Source organism: Camponotus floridanus, unplaced genomic scaffold (assembly GCF_003227725.1).
Source record: "Camponotus floridanus strain SB8 unplaced genomic scaffold, Cflo_v7.5 scaffold145, whole genome shotgun sequence".
NCBI classification, from domain to species: Eukaryota; Metazoa; Arthropoda; class Insecta; order Hymenoptera; family Formicidae; genus Camponotus; species Camponotus floridanus.
In genome coordinates this window covers 95,399-112,756 of record NW_020229265.1, presented here as the reverse complement: position 1 = coordinate 112,756, position 17,358 = coordinate 95,399, and the positions used below count along the sequence as shown (strand labels likewise).

The following is a 17,358-nucleotide window of genomic DNA, read 5'->3' as shown; positions in this document are numbered from 1 at the left end:
CGCGACAAAATTATAAGAAAAGTTATCGATTTAGACCGTTACATGTTATATATATATATATATATATATATATATATATATATATATATATTACTAAATAATTTTTCTTTTTCTATGCGCGATTATAGGTGCAAGTAACCAGCGAAGGAAACGACTTTTCTTTTATCGAGGAAATCGATGAAAATTACGTGTACCGTGCTTCTACTTACATGCTAATGTTCTCTCGTTCGTTGAGAGATCAGTGTTTTTCGCTGAAAACTCAGACGACCGGAAAGTCTCATGGGAAACTCTACGATTAACTCCGAGTTAGCTGTAAATACCGAGGTCGCATGTTAAACTCGTACTGGAAAAGAGAGCTAAAACATTCATCATCAGATAATCCTATGCAAGAATAAGTAATTAAAAACAATTAGTTACACCTTTTGAAATACTTTTAATCAGATCTTTAATCTCTTGGAATCAGATATTATCAAAAGCAACTTTATCATATAAATTCATATTGATTTCTTTTAATTTTTAATTGTGTTCGTTTTGAAAAACGCTTTAATAAATAGATTGGAACAAACGATGATTTATATTTCAAAATTCGTATTTTCAAGATAAAAATTAATTATTAATATAACGTAACGGAACATATTTATTAGTATTGATCTTTTCAACGTCGCTATTAAGCCGAGGCCCTACGTGTCGACCTCTGGTCTCGCAACCTCCCACGACTTCGGAACTTTCGCTTCAACCCTTTCCCTTTGCTCCTTGAACGAGCCAATCGGAAGATCGTTGCATGTTCCCGCGTCAGGGTCTTACTGGACCCGGTATCGTCTACAATCACTTCAGGTTCCACGAGCAGCTGTCATATTGTTAGTATGCGATTTTGACGCGAATTACACACATATCGGGACGCATAAGAATCGATAAAAATTAAAATATTGGCTCAATAATTCATGCAGATTTATGAAAGAATCGATATTTATAAATTTACGACAAATAATTCCTTTAACAAACAAGATTTAACAACTAATTCTGATGTGATTTCCAGATATTCGGAAGAATACGGCCATAATTAAAAGGATTAGGAGTGAAGACAAAAAAATGTCTATTATCATTGTTGAAATATCAATGGAAAATAATTTGGATATGAAATCTATAAAGATATGTGATAATATATAATAAAATTGTAAAAATAATCGCATGATGATACTTGCCATAAATATTAAGAGCGAAAAAATGAAGAAGGGAAAAAAGATACAAAAATTTAATTTCAATTTTAAACGCAACAAAAAGAGATATTACGACGAATAATACATCTACGAGTTTCACTGGACTTTGTCGCTCCAGTTGAGTGAATACGGCACTGGGCATCCCGTGAAATGCGGCCCAGCGGCGAGAAAAACGGGGACCCGGCCTGAGCGAGCGAAAGCATCACTGGGCATTACCAGTCCGGAGTATACGGCAGTCGTCTCGTGGCGATCGGTAAGGAGTCTCTTGAGACTCGTAGACATAGAACGACGCGATGATTAGATCTGGAGGCTAGGCATCTAAAACTTAGGCTCGGACGGTGCATAATTGGCGGCGACTGACAATGTGGAATGCGCGCTTTCTGAGAGATTACGAATCTGGAGGCGAAAGGAAGCACAGGCGGAAAGCCAGGTGAGATGACGACGGCCACGAGTCGAGGACACGTCGCGAGTTAGCGGGCTTCCCGCCATCTACTACTCTCGGCGCCGCCAGAATGACAGCTACGTGGAATTGAACAATTTGCGTCTCTCGAAGTCAGAGTGGCACGTTCGAGTCGATTGACAAGACAAGGTGTGTTTGTTCTTTTCGCAAGCCAAGGCGAAATATTTGTGACATGTGATAATGCTGATAAAAAAATTTATATCAAATTGAATCTCACATTTTTGTGCGATCGACAATATATCAAAGCAGAGATGAAGAAAAATATGATAAGAAATTTTTTCTAATAGACGATAATTGATTTAATTTCTTTTCTTCTAGTACATACTGGGGAGAAGAATATTTCTTTAAACAGAAAACATAATATAATTCATGCTTTACGGAGATGTATGATATACTTCGAGAAGAAGAAAAGAAAACATTGAAGAGAAGAAAAAAAGAAAGAAGCGTGTGAATGTTACGAGAAGAGAATTGATATAAAATCTGTGCTTCGCGTCTGAACCTACTGAAGCGAAGGGCACCGAAGTCGGAGAGAGACGCGAAGGGGACGCGTAATAGAGAGGAATCGGTGTTACTCATGGCATTGCGCCGGGGATTAGTGTACGAGAGACTGGTATGTCGATTGTAAGCAGCATAGGCTTAAGTTGAACGTGAAGGCCGTGATTGTGCGACTGTGACAGTAGTGACGCTGACGCATGTATGAATTATACGATATCGTAAGACGATAGTAGATTCAAAAATGAATAATTTTTAAAATATATAGGGTAAATGCATTTACACCAAATACATCGTTTCATTGCTTGCGATAAACAGTGAATGATATCCAAGACAGATGACAATTTTGTTCGAATTTGTACGATAAATTCAACTCCGAAATAATAATGTAATTTTATATCATTTTTCCTAATGTAATTTTATATCATTTTTCTGACGTGTGAATAGTGAAAGATAATTCTCATAATTCGTAGAATATGAATGTGATGGTGTAATCCCGCGTAACTGTGCAAAAGGGAGTAGTGTCAGTTTTCTTCATCTCTAATCATTGGGCAAAATTACCTATATAATTGTTTCTCTACCTTTCCTGGATCACGGGACTATCTGTACCGCGGATGAAAGTTAATGTTAGCTAACTGACGCTGAGGAAACTGGACATAACTGAGTCATAATGGATCTTGTTAAACTAGGATTACGGAAGATCGGGAAGAATCCTTCGTGAGAGTTCTCTCAGTTCGCAAACACGCAACAGTTAGGCGCCGCTGGCAGGTGCACTTGGAACAAGAAGCGCGCGAAAGAAGACGAGAAGGCAAGGAGAAGGCCAAAGAGACGAAGAAGAAGAACCCAGAAAATCAGCCGTCGAGAGAGTAGCGCGCGTGTAGGGCCCCCTACGGCGATAAGGCGAGGCCCGGAAGACGTGGAGGGAACGACGTATGTATCGCGCGGGGCCGGTTGCGCGGACCGGGCCCGCCGTCGTTCGTGAGAGACCGCGCGCTGACCCAGATTTTGGCGGGTCGAACCGGCGCGAAGAGACTGCGACGGACTTTCTGAAATGGGACACGGCGCAGCCTGGAGCTAAATTAGCCGCGATGTCCAATAAGAGTAAGTCCCAGCCGCAGCAGCAGCAGCAACAGCCGCAACACCAGCAGCAGCAGCAGCAGCATCATCCTCCGCACGTGATCAAGCCAGTGGACCAGCTGCCGCCGCGCTATCAACCCCCGCCGCAACCCACCAGCGGCATCCTGAAGAATCATCTTCACTTCGCCAGCGGAGTTACGTCGGCGCCGAATTCGGCCCAGGCCGGCAACAGTCAAGGTCCGGGCGCGGCCTTGAACCATCATCAGAGCACGCAGCCACGCACGTTGCCGCCGCCATCGACCTTGCAGCATCATCCGCAACAGCAGCAGCATCAACCACAACAATTGACGCAATCACAACAGCAAGTACAGCAACAAGCGCCGAAAGATGCGCAAAGTAAGTACTCACCGAGGATAGAACATCATCATCATTCGCAACCGGGTAACGCGTTAATTACTGCTACGTCGGTCGCATCGTCTAAAAGTCAACAACAGCAGTTGCCAAACTACTTTCAACAAGCTAAGATCAATCAAGGTTCATACTTGCCACCTAGTAGCCAATACCCGGCAGTGAACAGTGGCCAGAGTGCGTCTATTAGGCAGAGGATCAGCGACGACGAATTTCTGCGACTCGGCCCTGTGGAGATGCTCAAGTTCGTACGGAAGACCGAGAGTGACATAGCTAGGCTTGCCGCCGAGCAGAATCGCCAGATACAGAGCTTGGTAAGTTTTTTTGCCAATTTTCTAGTAGTGTAAATGACTGAATTAATCAAATAAATAGTAAAATTAATGAATCGTGCTAGATTAAAAATACAATTTAATTTGATTAAAAAATCTATTATAAAAATATAATTCGATAAAAATAGATAACACAAGATAAATAATTATTTATTTCATTTGTTTTATTCTTATTTCAGAGAACCTCATTTTAATTATTAACATCTTTAGATTTCCGTCTTTTCAATGAACTGAAATCGAATGAAATAAATGCAGTTCTATTAACTTTGTAGACAACTGGTTATACAAGTAAATCTTTTCGACTTTTTTTAGAGTATCATATTATAATTAAAATCGCGATATATATACCGTAACATTTCATTATATTTTCCGGATGCGAAATGTGGTTCGCTGACCTTGAAATCTTAACGCGTCGCATGGAAGTTTTTGAGAAGCTGTTGTAGGTCATGCAGATTGAAGCAACTGTTGTAATTTCAAGCAGTCACGCATATGTGAGATAAGTCGCAAATAATCGCGAGGACAATCGGTTTCCTTTAGTCGACAAAATGCTGACTTTATTGAAACTGCGTAATCGGAATTGGTCACGCGTTGCTCGTGCACGTGATGAAAGACTTTTCTTTGACACAATCGATGTATACCGCAATACGAATACGTCATTCGCGAGATCAATGACTCCGTTATTTTTTCTCGCAATGCAAACACATTGACTAATAAAGCAAAAGATATTTGATTGAGTAAAAGGTGTAACAGTATTACGTGATCAAAACATACTTTGTATATATATATATATATATATATATATATATATATATATATATTAATATAATAAATATAATAATAGAGATATAATAGATATAATACAGATATAATAGATATATAAAAAATATAACATAGATATATAAAAAAATAAAAAATATAGAGAACTTGTAATTGTATTCAATAATTCAAAATGATCTATGCTCTGACTTTATCTATACATTTTTATGCAGTTTGAAGTCGTTCTTAACAAATGGAAATATTGCAATAAAATTCCTGTATGCTTGAATTTATGTAAAGATATTTGTTTACTCACACATTGTTCGTGAAAATATAAAATTTTACCAGCGAATCGAAAATCCTAACTTTAAGACATATAAAGCAAGTGGCTTGATAATGTTATCTACTTTCCAGTTGAACGAGCTGCGGGCGCTCAAGGAGGCCAACCAAAGACTGAATGACGATAATCAGGAGCTACGCGATCTCTGTTGCTTTTTAGACGACGATCGACAAAAGGGTCGTAAGCTAGCGAGAGAGTGGCAAAGATTCGGCCGATACACAGTGAGCGTTATGCGACAAGAGGTTTCGGCCTATCAGAACAAGTTGCGTCAGTTGGATAACAAGCAGCAAGAGCTGATTAAAGACAATCTGGAGCTCAAGGAGTTGTGCTTGTATCTTGATGAAGAACGCGGTGGCGGTCAAAGGGATGACGGCGATGGATCGAGTTCGAGCACAAACGCCGAGGAAACCACGTTACCGAGGCCAAGGCAAACTTCCACATTTAACGGTAAATCTAAAAAGAAATAACTGACCTTTCTCGTAAATAAGCAAAAATTATTTTTTTTAATGTGAAAGTCTATGTTCAAATAGAAAACATAATAATTCAGATAAACATATACATTGCAATTATAGTTTCTATAAAATTATATATATTCTAAGAAAAAGAAAATCATTAATTTTGCACAATATCTATTTAACATTATAAATATACATTTTATGAGCAAGTGAAACTTGAATATATTTATATGCAATATATATATATATATATATATATATATATATATATATATCAAATAATATATTTTGTACGTACAGTATTGTGATATGCGAAAAGTATAATTCGACGAGTTTCTTACATCCCAGAGTGATTGCAAACTTTATGAATTTCTTGCAGATCAAACGATGCAATATGTAAGGAGTTTAGAGCAACGGGTGAAACAATTAGAAGAAGACAAAAGCATTCTCCAAGCTCGTGCTCAAGGTTGGGAAGTACCACCAGGTGAAGTTTGGGATAGTTCCGCGAGCCCGAACGACAATACTCATGGTTTAGGAAGTCGCCCAGAGGCTGTAGTGCGCGCTCTTCAGGTTCTTGAAGTCAGAGAACAACTGGAAAGAGAAGAAGGTCATGATGGAGAGAAAGCGCTAGTTAGAGAAATGTGTAATGTAAGTAAATATCATAGTAAATATCATAGTCATTCTCCGATTAACGCGTAACTTTTAAGATATAATCTTTAGTTTTATATTTGTAGAAAAAAAAATTTTTTAAAATATGAAGAATTAAAATAGAGATCTCTTTTTTAAAATCTAATTATTTTGTATAATTTCTTAGAATTTTTGTTCAAAAGAATTTTCCGGGTATTGCTTCTGGATATTTATGATTAATCGTCTTTACTTTTCAGGTTGTCTGGCGAAAATTGGAAGAGGGTCCGCAAGCGAGGCACTAACGATCGTATCGGAAAGACGATTGTTTGTCAATTCGAATATTATTAATACAAAGCGATAAGATCTAACATACGTCCGAGACGTAACATTAGTATTATAGTGAGTAAATATTTTACAAATATTTTATGTATAGACTTTTTTGTATGTGTATGTACAATTATTTCAATGTGAGAATACCGAAAATATCTATATATTTATACAAATGTAACATCGTTAGCTTGTCCAGATTGACTGTTTTAACAAAGTATTTTTATTATATAATGTTTATGATTCACTCTCTCTTATTCCCTACCCCCCTTCCTCTTCTTCATCGAAAAAATATAATCATATTATTCTTTTTATATACAAATTTACATATATAAATTCTCTTTTATTTTAAACAAACATTGCAAAGAAATGCCCTAATATTTCAATTATAGAGAACAAAATTTTTGTTTTTTCGAAATTAAATTTACAGCATTTTTGAAATATCTGATTTATGCGTAATATTGAATCGTTAGGATTAAAGATATCGATGAAGTCAATTTAGCATCTGTCTTTTTTACATTCGCCGACTAATTATCTGCCGCGTTACCTTAAAAATGCTTTTCATGAAAAGACATCCCCTTGACAGAATTTAATACGCAAGTTGAATACGCAAGAGCGAATGTTTGTATATTTCTATTTTTATCTCGTCAAAGGATTTGCCCTCTCAAATGGTACTGGCGGTGGAGATTGCCCCACATACATTCTGGCTTTTTACTACCCCGCTCCATACCGCCACGTCAATGCAAGGCAATTAGGATATCCTTCAATCTAACTCCGATCAATTTTATTGCCTTGCTTAGTATAGCTTACCGCGTAAAACCATTTGAAAATTAGAATCTGTACATAATTCGTCAAAGAGATGCTGCTATATATTTTGATTTGATTAAATGAGTGAATGAAAATATTTTATATTATTAAGGGAAAGTCGAATTGTCTAATAATATCGACTATTTTTTTCTCATCTTTATCAAGTGCATTACCTATATATATATGTACATTTTGAAGAGGAGATTCTCTCTCAGATTGTGCTTACTGCTCTCACACATCCTTGCATTTATTTGTAAATTCTCGGCCGCTGAGCTTGCGCCACCCGCTTCGGACGAAGAATAGCAGTGGGGATCGCGTGCAGCAGCCGCCGGCTGTCGGAAAGATGAGAGTCGCCGGTGATGTGCTTGTGCGGAGGCCTCGCGGAGGACAACGCCAGGATCATCCTCCTTGCCGTTGTCCTGGCAGCGTATATGCTCGCAGGCGCGGCTATTTTCCAAGAGCTAGAGAGTGATCTTGAGATACGGCAGGTACAGAATTGTCATGTCGCACGTGAATCTGCGGAAAAAATTATTACTTGCTCATTGCAATAATTTTTATGAGGAACAATCACAAGTTGAAAAAATGCGTATCTCTTATTTTTTTACATGAAAAGATGTTGACACGAGCGTTTTTTTTTTCTTTTTGCAAATATGCTTATTATTGGCGATTTAAGGAGACTTTTAATATTCATACTAGACGTGAATCAATGAGTTGTGTGTGTATTTTTATAACACGTGATCAATGTATGGAGATATATTTTTAATATGAGATTTATGATGAATCATTCGTTTATAATTTTTCTATCGATATTTTTGGGGGACGCCGGAGTACAGGCCGCAGAATTTTGGCGGATATATCACGCTTTTCGAAGGCACCACTTGCGAGGTAGTCCTTTAGCCCTGCAGAGATTGCACGAGCTGCTGTACGCTTATGGCAACGCTTCTGCTACCGGAATCATCAACAAGAGACGTCGCTGGGACTTTCCTGGCAGCTTTCACTTCGTAGGAACCATAGTCTCTACGATAGGTAAGAAATGTGACATGTATAATATATCGTGTTTAGAATACTATCCACTAGTCATCCGCATCCACGTCGTGGCCGGGATATCGGGGTCAGTAGGATTCGTATCGCGTGTTGTACGCTTTATAATTCTTTTGGTTCTCTGTTCTCGAGAAATCGTATAAAAAGTCTTTTGTAATGAGAACGATCTATTTCAGCGATTTAATTTCACATTCTAGACCTGAACATCTGTAAAAACAAAGTTTTTTTATATTAGAATTATTATTATTAACGCGCACAATATTTTTAATTGCTTCGCTTATAATATAAAAATATTGTATTTCAAATTGCAATATTTTTAAATTAAATTTAAAAGTTTCAATTAAATTTAAGTTCTTCGAGTGTAAAGATGACCAGCGATGAAATATAAATATTTATATAAGATAAAGAAAAATTGTCGAGATGATCGCATTCTTCAGTAAAACTCTTAGTAATGATGTTAAATAAAGAGATAAGGGTCGTCGGCCGGTGCATGCATGAGAATGTACTCCGGTGAATTCCGGAATGCTAATATCTCGCGACCTAGTCTCACACTTATCTCCACAAGCTGGTTGTCCCTTGGTCGTTCCAATCTCTCTATATATATCCACACACGTCTCTAATACCATTTCTGAAATGAAAGAAGCTGATGATACTGAAGTACTTTTGCAGGGTACGGAAGCACCGCGCCCCAGACAACAGCTGGCAAAGCGGTAGTCGTTCTTTATGGTTTCTTCGGTTGTTCCGGTAATAATAAAAATATTAAGTAATGAAAATATTTAAAAAATCAAATATTCAAAAAATCTTAATCAACAAATCATAATTATTAAAGAAATAATCTCTTATCCTAACATTAAAATAAGACTTTTTAAAAATATCCTCTATTCTACGAAAAATATAGATTTTTGGAAATTTGAGTGCTATTTAATTAAATGAATTATTATTTAATGATTAATTAATTAATAATTTAGGTGGCATCCTGTTCTTCAATCTCTTCCTGGAAAGAATCATCACTTTTTTGGCGTGGATTTTACGCAGCTGGCACATACATCGGTTGAGGAGACGTCTTCGCAAGACTACATTAGCGTCTCGACGGGTTTCTAAGTCAGCGAACACTCGAAAAAGATCATCTTTACCAGACATTCTTGACGACGACGACCACGTGGATTTGGACCAATGGAAACCGAGCGTATACGGGGTCATGCTCTACTTGTCCGCGGTTTCCTGCATCATCGCCTGTTGCGCTGCCGCACTCTATGCATCGCTGGAGGGTTGGGATTACTTTGACGCGTTGTACTTTGCTTTCATCAGCTTCACCACCATCGGGTTTGGCGACTTCGTTAGTACGCAAAAACCGAGTTATCCTCACGTACATTGGTATGTTGCAAAAGTTTCTCATCGAATTAGTGAGATTAAATTTGCATGAATTTATCCATGGCGCTCAGTTAAAATTTTGCAAAATATTAAGTAAAATTTTTCCTAATAAAAATTTAAAGATATTAATAATTCTTGAAAATCGTAAGCTCTATTAAATATAAAAAGCTTTCTGCGAATAACATTCTAAACGTTCGCAAACAGGTTTTATTCCTTTTGTTTACATAGGTATAGATTTGCGAACTTCATCTTTCTAGTGGTGGGATGTTGTTGTATATACTCCCTGTTGAATGTCACGTCGATCGTGATAAAGCAAGGTCTGAATTATGTGATACACAAGCTGCAATATGGTAATCGGGACATGGCGGCACCGTATCTGCCGAGACGACAGTCTTCGATATCGACTATATATTATTCGAAGAGGAGGCCGACGAGATTCGTTGGTAGGGATTCGATCAGGGCAGAGGATAACTCGGAGACGCCTCGCAGGATGTCCGGTGAATTGATCTCCATGAAAGATTTCTTGTCTGCCAATAAAGTCTCTTTAGCTGTTATGCAAAAACAGCTTTATGACGCCGCGCAAAAACAGAGAGGCGGCGGATCACTTGCCGCTACACCAAATCATCAGATGCTGAAACCCGGTGCGGTAGGTCCACTCGCAATCGCCAGTGAAAAATTTGAAAGTAAAAACACAATAAATAGATAGGAATAATCATGGCAAAAAAGTAGTAACTATATAAGAATATAACACATATATGTAAAAGATGTCTTATATAAGATAGATAGACTTATTCTATCGTATTTCTTTTTAAAGAAACTCATGTTTTAATAAGGAGTATGAGTACAGAATCGATTTATATCCAATCTATATATAAGACATCCTGACATATATATCATAGAACATACCTGTATTGAATATATTTTTCACGATGCAAGCAATTTTGATAATTTTGAGCGCAATGATAATCCGTCGATAGCAAAATATAACAAAATTAAAAAATAATTAGTCACTTTATAATATTCCAATATTAAATTAAAAATATAAAAAATTCTGATAAGAAACTTGTCGATATCAAGTATTTGCTAATGCCTGAAAATTATTAATATATAAATTAATTTTGGAATTTTTTTTGATATTCCGAATATTTGTTCCAATAATTTTTTTACATTCAATCTTACGGTGTCTTACTTCAATTTTACGGTGTCGCAGAGTTCATAGATGTTAACGTAATTATAATAAACGATTCGTCATATCGCTCATCGAATAACTTTATTTAAGTCATGTTTACAGTACAGTCCTCCATGTACTCAACGACATCGACAAACATACAATCTTCTGTCTCTTTGTAATTGCGATAATGTATGTCGTGTGTATACACCGTGTGTAAAATAAAATTTAACGTTGTTTCTCATGGATAAATTTTTCCGAGTGTGAAAATCGTTCGTGCGAGTTTTATTTGCGACATACATCAACCAAATAGGTTTACCACAGGATGTATGAAAAGACACAATTATCCGAACTCAGACGTTGCGGAATACACAATCTTGAACAATCGTTAGAAATTTCTGTAGTGTGCTTACGTGTGCGTAACGCGTGGCCAGGTATACACAGCTTAAAATACACGTACGTTACTTCTGTTGCTCGTAAAATCACGAGGACGAAGATTTCCTTGGCTACGTAACTACAGTACCGTGCGTTGATTTAAACCAGACATCTCGAGCCGGCCATTCTCAAACAGGCTCTCAGACTGTGACGCTAGATTCATATGTGGATGAGATTGGCGAATACGAAATGATTACGTGAAAATAGTATGTTCCGGTGAAGAGATCTAAAGGCATTTTACTTATACATTATTCTAAAATGAGAATGTGGATGTAATACGACGAAATCTTGGAATTACGAGAGAGAGAAAGAGCAAAAGTGAAATGGACGATTTCTTGCAGAGTTTTTCAGAGTTCTTGCAAGTTTTCACGTAATCTACAGACAATCGCACGCCGTTAATGAAGCCAAATACGTTGCGAACAATGATTTTTAATATTATTCGTCCGCACAATCACCATCGTACGGAACAAAATCACGCTGATCTAAGACGCAGTGGTCTCGTCCGCTGCCAAATTTAAGCCGGGCTTAAACATTTTCTTAAACTTGACGCTTAAATTTGGTCCATCTAATTCACACTCGAATCACATCGGATTTTATAAGCTTGGTATAAGATTTTAAAAGTAAAACTACCAGGCCTAGTGTAAAGGACGTGTCGATAGTACCAGGACTTGTTCTACCTTTTTTTTCTCTTTTTTTTCCTTATGATATTTTTAATATTTCAAGAAGAAATCTCTCAACAATTGTGTGAGACTACAATGTTCTCCATCGCAAGTACACTCGAGCCTCATTGGTTTCCAGTCAACGTTTTTAGGCAGTTTTTTTTCCGAGAGGCTCGGTATTCTTAAAACTGCGTGCTCTTTCCAACAAATCTGCTATTTATCATCCACGTTACCGTCGTCAATGTCAACCGACTAACGTACAACCAACAAAACAGCGCCGAGTGTTTCGCACCGGCGCCAACAAAGCCCAAAATATTTTCGGGCGACATGCCTCGCCGCTTCATCATCGGGCAACAACGATCCCGATTTGGGAACGGCGGCAAAAAAAACAGCCTACCTCGGCTGCATACAAAGATCGCGAGATTCATATCTCGATAAATTGGCGACGCTCATCCTCGTATCGAGGATGCCGCGCTTCTCCTCAACGTATGTCGCGCATACGCACAAATTGCTGGCCAACCATTTCCAGACCACTATTGCCTATCAGATCAACGTCGTTCGTGATTTTGATTATTTTTTGCTTGAGAAAATCTCCGTTTACGTCACATCCTTGTATGTAATCAGATATTACAAAGTTGTTATCGTTCAGCGCGGGTGGTTGATTTTGATTTTGCGGTGGCCGGTTCCGCGATCGCGGTATTTGATCCGCCGGCTCCATTAAATGGGCATGTTTCTTGCGTTGATGTTGCAAGAGTTTCGCCTTGAATTATAAGTTATATATTCTAACTTTTTCCCAATTTTATCATTTAGCAAATATACAATCAAATATCATACAAGAAACTCACCTTGCTGGCATACTGTTTGTGACACCACTGACAACCTTGAGGGCTAGTTGTAACACTGCCCACTGTTTGGCTAAAACTCGGATTCGGCAGTCCCGAAAATTCCGATTCCTTTTGTCGATTACTAGGTGGCAAGGCCGCACCTGGATGATTCTTCATAATATGCGCCTTACGCTTACTGCTACTTTTATAAACCTTAAAAAAAATATGTTATATATATATGAAAATATAATTTCATTTTTGAAAAACTGTGAAAATACGAATTGATTGTGTAATTAAACCTTGTCGCAATACTGGCAGTAATAATCTCTGGTTTGCCGCAGAATAGGCAAGTTCAATTCTGGCACAGATTCTGGTGCGACGTCAGGATGCCGTTTTGCTAGATGATTTACCAGCATTCCCCTTCGTTTGAAACCCACCAGGCATTGATGACATTTGTAAATAAAGCGATTGTAATCATTCGGATTTACCTATTAATCAAAGAATTATATAAATAAATAATAAAGCAAACTATACATACATTATCACATACACACATTAATTTTTACTTCAATATACCTTTGGCACAAATTTCTTCGCTTGATTGTTCTGTATCGTTTGGTCTCCATTAACTGTTTGAGAGTGATGTATTTTAGTCATATGCTCCTTCAATTTGTCTTTTCTCTTGAATCGCTTACCACAATTGGCACAATGGAATTCTCTGTGCAAATAAAAATTAATTAGATTAATTAGAAATTTAATTCATTTCATTAATGCTAATTTATGTAATTGATGTAATGAAAAGAAGTATAGAGATGCTATACCTATGATCAGAATGTTTCAGTAAATGCATTCGTAATTTATCAACTGTCGGAAAACGTTTTGCACAATGCTGACATTTGTGTTTCCTCTCGCAGTGATGTGCCCGAATGTGTTTGCGAATAACTGAATACTTGATGAATGTTCGCTGGCAGTGGGGGCAACTGAATATACCGTCTTGATTTCTGTGTGTCTCAACATGATCCTTCAGCATTGTACCTTGGCGAAATAGCTGCCTGCACATTGGGCACTCAAAGACTTGTTTATTTTCTGCAAATTCAAATTATAAAAATCCTCTGATTTATTAGACTTAATTGACTTAGAAGTAACAGACTTATTACCTTTATGTGTTTTCAGGTGACCAGACAACGCAGAATTATTCATAAACCGTTTCAAGCAGATACTGCATGGCAGTGGTTTTTGGTCCTCAGCACCATGTGCCAAGCAATGCTGTTGTAAACGTATCTTTGTAGCAAAACGTTTATAACACATTGAACACTTGTATGTACTTAAAGGAGTTAATCTTTTCGTTTTGGGTAGTGCCAATCGTCCATGTTGAGATACATGATTTACCAATTCGCTTTGCTTTTGGAATTCCAGTCCACACTGTGGACATGCGGACGTTTGATTTTCAATTTTGATGTCGTTGGAAGAATGAATAATTGTGTGTAAGTTAAGCAGAGACGGTTTTCTGAAAATCAGATTACACACAGAACATTTCCATTCCTTATTACACTTATTATTCTGCCGTGAATTTTCTTTTTCTTTCATGTTTCTGCCGCGAAACATTTTTACGCGTCGATTATTGTAACTGCCATCCAAACGCGGCCATATGGAAATTTGATTAGAAGCTTCTGTCAAAGAAATTGCATTAATGCAATTAGTATTTCAAACTGTTTTAATATATATATAATAATTTCTATATTCACAATCTTACCTTTGTCATCTGGTTTATGTATTGGCAAATTTCTGCGACTAGCATAATCGTTACTAGGACCTGCTTTTAATTCTTCTTTCGGCGAAATGTTTCTGTTGGTCAGAAACACTATTCCATCCTTCTGTTGGCAAATGATTAAATTTTGCTCTTTATATGTTAGGGCAGGCCGCACAAAACGCATCCAGTTTGAAGTATCTGAAAAAATATGTAAAAATAAAAATTTGAAAATTTAATACCTTCAACAGATATTATATATAATCTATTACTTACTTTCGTTCGAAACATCTACTTTCAATAATTCACCAGTCTCAGTTTCGTAAAGTAATGGTAAAGCATTTTTAAAGGGCGAGCCGTCGTACGGACACAATACACCTTCTATAGGTCCAAATTGCGTGCGCTTCCGAATATTACGTTTTGCAAAGACTCCATAGGTTACGCCATCCACTGTAGCTTCTGAAGTAGATAACTTGTTTAATGAAAGATATGATCCTGGCAGTGTTGCTACAGCACGTGATGGTACTGGTTGATCTGCGATTGTGCATACATCATTCAAATTACAGCTGTCATCTTTGGTGCAATTATTGTCATATTCGTCGCACCCTATAAAAATCCAATAAGTAAAAAATTATATTAAGAAATAAATAACAGAATATTGAAATATATATATATATAATTAGAATATTTTTTAAATAATTTATAATACTTACACAAATCTTTTTTATCTGTTATGTGTCGCTTTGATCTTCTTACATCTTTTTTCTCAATTGATTTCTTCTTTTCACTGGGCGATACATTTCTAGTAATTTGTTGAATTTCTTTATCACATTCTGGCAAAATAAGATTGTTATTTTCTTTGTTTGCATCTTCTATTACAGATGGTAAAGGAACATGACTATGTTCTATCTCCATATTTTGATTTTTAAATGTATTGATAACATTTATTTGATCATCTTGCATGACCAAGAAATCTCTAGTCAAAGCAAAATCTGTACCCGGTATTCCTGTTAGCATTAAGGGAGTTGCTGAAGATTCCAATTCAGGTGTAGTTTCTGCAAGTATTATATGATAATCAAATAACTATAGAAGAGTATCTAACAATTATTTTATTTTATAAATAAATTATTTCTTACCTTGCATTAAAATCAATTCGCTACTGACACTCGACACCAAGCCTTCTTCATTTCCATTGCCAACAAAGTCTGTAGTAGCATCTGTTTGAGGTACAACTTGAGCATCGATTGGATGTGCCAGTTGAGTCACATAATTGATGCTCGTTCTTATATTTGGTTCAGGCTGGGATATTAAAGGAGAGGACGGACCTTGAAGCACAACAACAGAGTTGTGGAAAGGAGAAGAAGGTAGTTGGACTGGTGTGGGGGAGTACCTAGCGGCAGAACTCATGTTTGGATCAAGCGGACTGACACGATGCTCGAACTCGGACAGAGGTGAGGCTGCCCTTGGAGAAAGAGAAATCTGTTCGTATGTTGGAAATAAGCGGGATTGATCCTCCACATATTCCACCTAGTAATAAAACGATATTTTATCATAGAAATAGTATCACGTCAACATTGTCAGTCATCGTCAAAGATTACTCACCGTCAAAAACAAAAGCCTGTTGTTTAGTTTCTTCGATTGTTCGCACAAGGATGAAGCAAAAGCGTGATCAATAGGCCAATTCACCGAGGTATCAGCTCCCTTATCGATGCTGGATATCTCGAAAGACTCGGCAGGGGCCCCCTCAGGAGGGCCCCTTGGATCCATTTTACGACTTGTATCACACCAGAGAAGTCTGATATTTTGTCGCCCGTGCCTATATTAGAGTGACATTTGACATAACTATATGAAAGATTGACAGACTAGGAGACCAAACTGCGTTAACTGTCACACGCAATTCTCGGTGTTTGGAAATTAATGCGAGGAAGGGACGAGATCATCACGCGAGAAACAGGTGTCCGTGGAACGAATCTTCGTTGATTTAAAGTCTTCGGGAAGACTTACCAGCCTCAATATACAGGTTTCGAAGTCGATATACCTCTTACTCCGTGATGCACCTGCTGCTGCAGCAGCACTGGCCTGGCCCGTCAACAGTCGACGATGTCAATCTCGAATCACGATTGACTACCGTTGAACAGCGGGAAATTTTAAAACTTGAATTATAAAATTTTACCAAATTGTATAATCATTTGATTTTTATATAAGTTATTTTTATATAAGTTGTACATATATATTTATTTGTAAACTATAACGAATATATCAATGTTATTTTATTAGAAATGTTAATAATGTAAATAAAGATATGCACATACACATAGGAATGCAAAATATAAAATAAATTATTTCCAATTTGTATAAAATAAAAAAATTAAAAAGCACACACATATATATATATATATATATATATATATATATATTGCATTATAATTTTAAACATTGAATAACTAAAATGTTAATATTACTTATATCAATTTGTTTGTTATTTTTTAATTGACAAATTATGAAATTTATTTTTATATTAAAACTAAAAAAAAAATACAACATATTGTATAATTTTTGAGCATATTAGTAATTAAAAAAAAGTAATTTGAATTATTTTATTTATTACGGCGAAAATAATAATACATTATGTAGACTAATATTTGCTGCAGCGTTTTATTTTCCCCCAACTCTCACTTCCTACCCTTGTCTTCGCTATCGTCAAACTCATGAATGGGGGTTGGGACATTGACTTGGGGTTGGGGAAATGAAACTTACCTAACAACAGAAACAACACCCATAAACAAGACGCTAGCACAGTTCACGATATGAATTGATC

General features: G+C 36.8%; 3 protein-coding genes across 4 annotated transcripts; 2 read left to right on the top strand and 1 right to left on the bottom strand.

Annotated features, from left to right (window-relative positions):
* Window positions 1-1,261: 1,261 nt before the first annotated feature.
* On the top strand, window positions 1,262-6,732 carry LOC105253738 (coiled-coil domain-containing protein 85C). Its single transcript, XM_025406493.1, has 5 exons — window positions 1,262-1,806; window positions 1,996-3,968; window positions 5,154-5,526; window positions 5,914-6,182; window positions 6,419-6,732. The coding sequence occupies exons 2-5, from the start codon at window positions 3,102-3,104 to the stop codon at window positions 6,461-6,463; spliced, it is 1,554 nt and encodes a 517-aa protein (XP_025262278.1). The 5' UTR covers window positions 1,262-1,806; window positions 1,996-3,101; the 3' UTR covers window positions 6,464-6,732.
* Window positions 6,733-7,611: 879 nt separating this feature from the next.
* Window positions 7,612-10,605, top strand: LOC105253739 (potassium channel subfamily K member 13). Its single transcript, XM_011261971.3, has 5 exons — window positions 7,612-7,783; window positions 8,129-8,321; window positions 9,006-9,080; window positions 9,305-9,710; window positions 9,936-10,605. Exons 1-5 carry the CDS (start codon window positions 7,655-7,657, stop codon window positions 10,411-10,413), a joined length of 1,281 nt encoding a protein of 426 aa, XP_011260273.1. The 5' UTR covers window positions 7,612-7,654; the 3' UTR covers window positions 10,414-10,605.
* Window positions 10,606-10,757: 152 nt separating this feature from the next.
* Window positions 10,758-16,685, bottom strand: LOC105253733 (PR domain zinc finger protein 10). Of its 2 annotated transcripts, XR_003122470.1 has the most exons (13): window positions 16,545-16,685; window positions 16,143-16,356; window positions 15,677-16,067; window positions 15,254-15,595; window positions 14,817-15,146; window positions 14,547-14,741; window positions 13,951-14,463; window positions 13,615-13,879; window positions 13,370-13,511; window positions 13,093-13,281; window positions 12,815-13,006; window positions 10,897-12,729; window positions 10,758-10,797 (listed from the first exon to the last, which is right to left on the bottom strand). XR_003122470.1 is itself a non-coding variant. In XM_025406492.1 (11 exons), exons 1-11 carry the CDS (start codon window positions 16,305-16,307, stop codon window positions 12,451-12,453), a joined length of 3,003 nt encoding a protein of 1,000 aa, XP_025262277.1. In that variant the 5' UTR covers window positions 16,308-16,685; the 3' UTR covers window positions 10,884-12,450. The 2 variants fall into 2 exon arrangements, 1 of the variants encoding a protein (XP_025262277.1); XM_025406492.1 differs by lacking the exon at window positions 10,758-10,797 and having other exon boundaries at window positions 10,884-12,729; window positions 16,143-16,685.
* Between the last annotated feature and the right edge of the window lie 673 nt (window positions 16,686-17,358).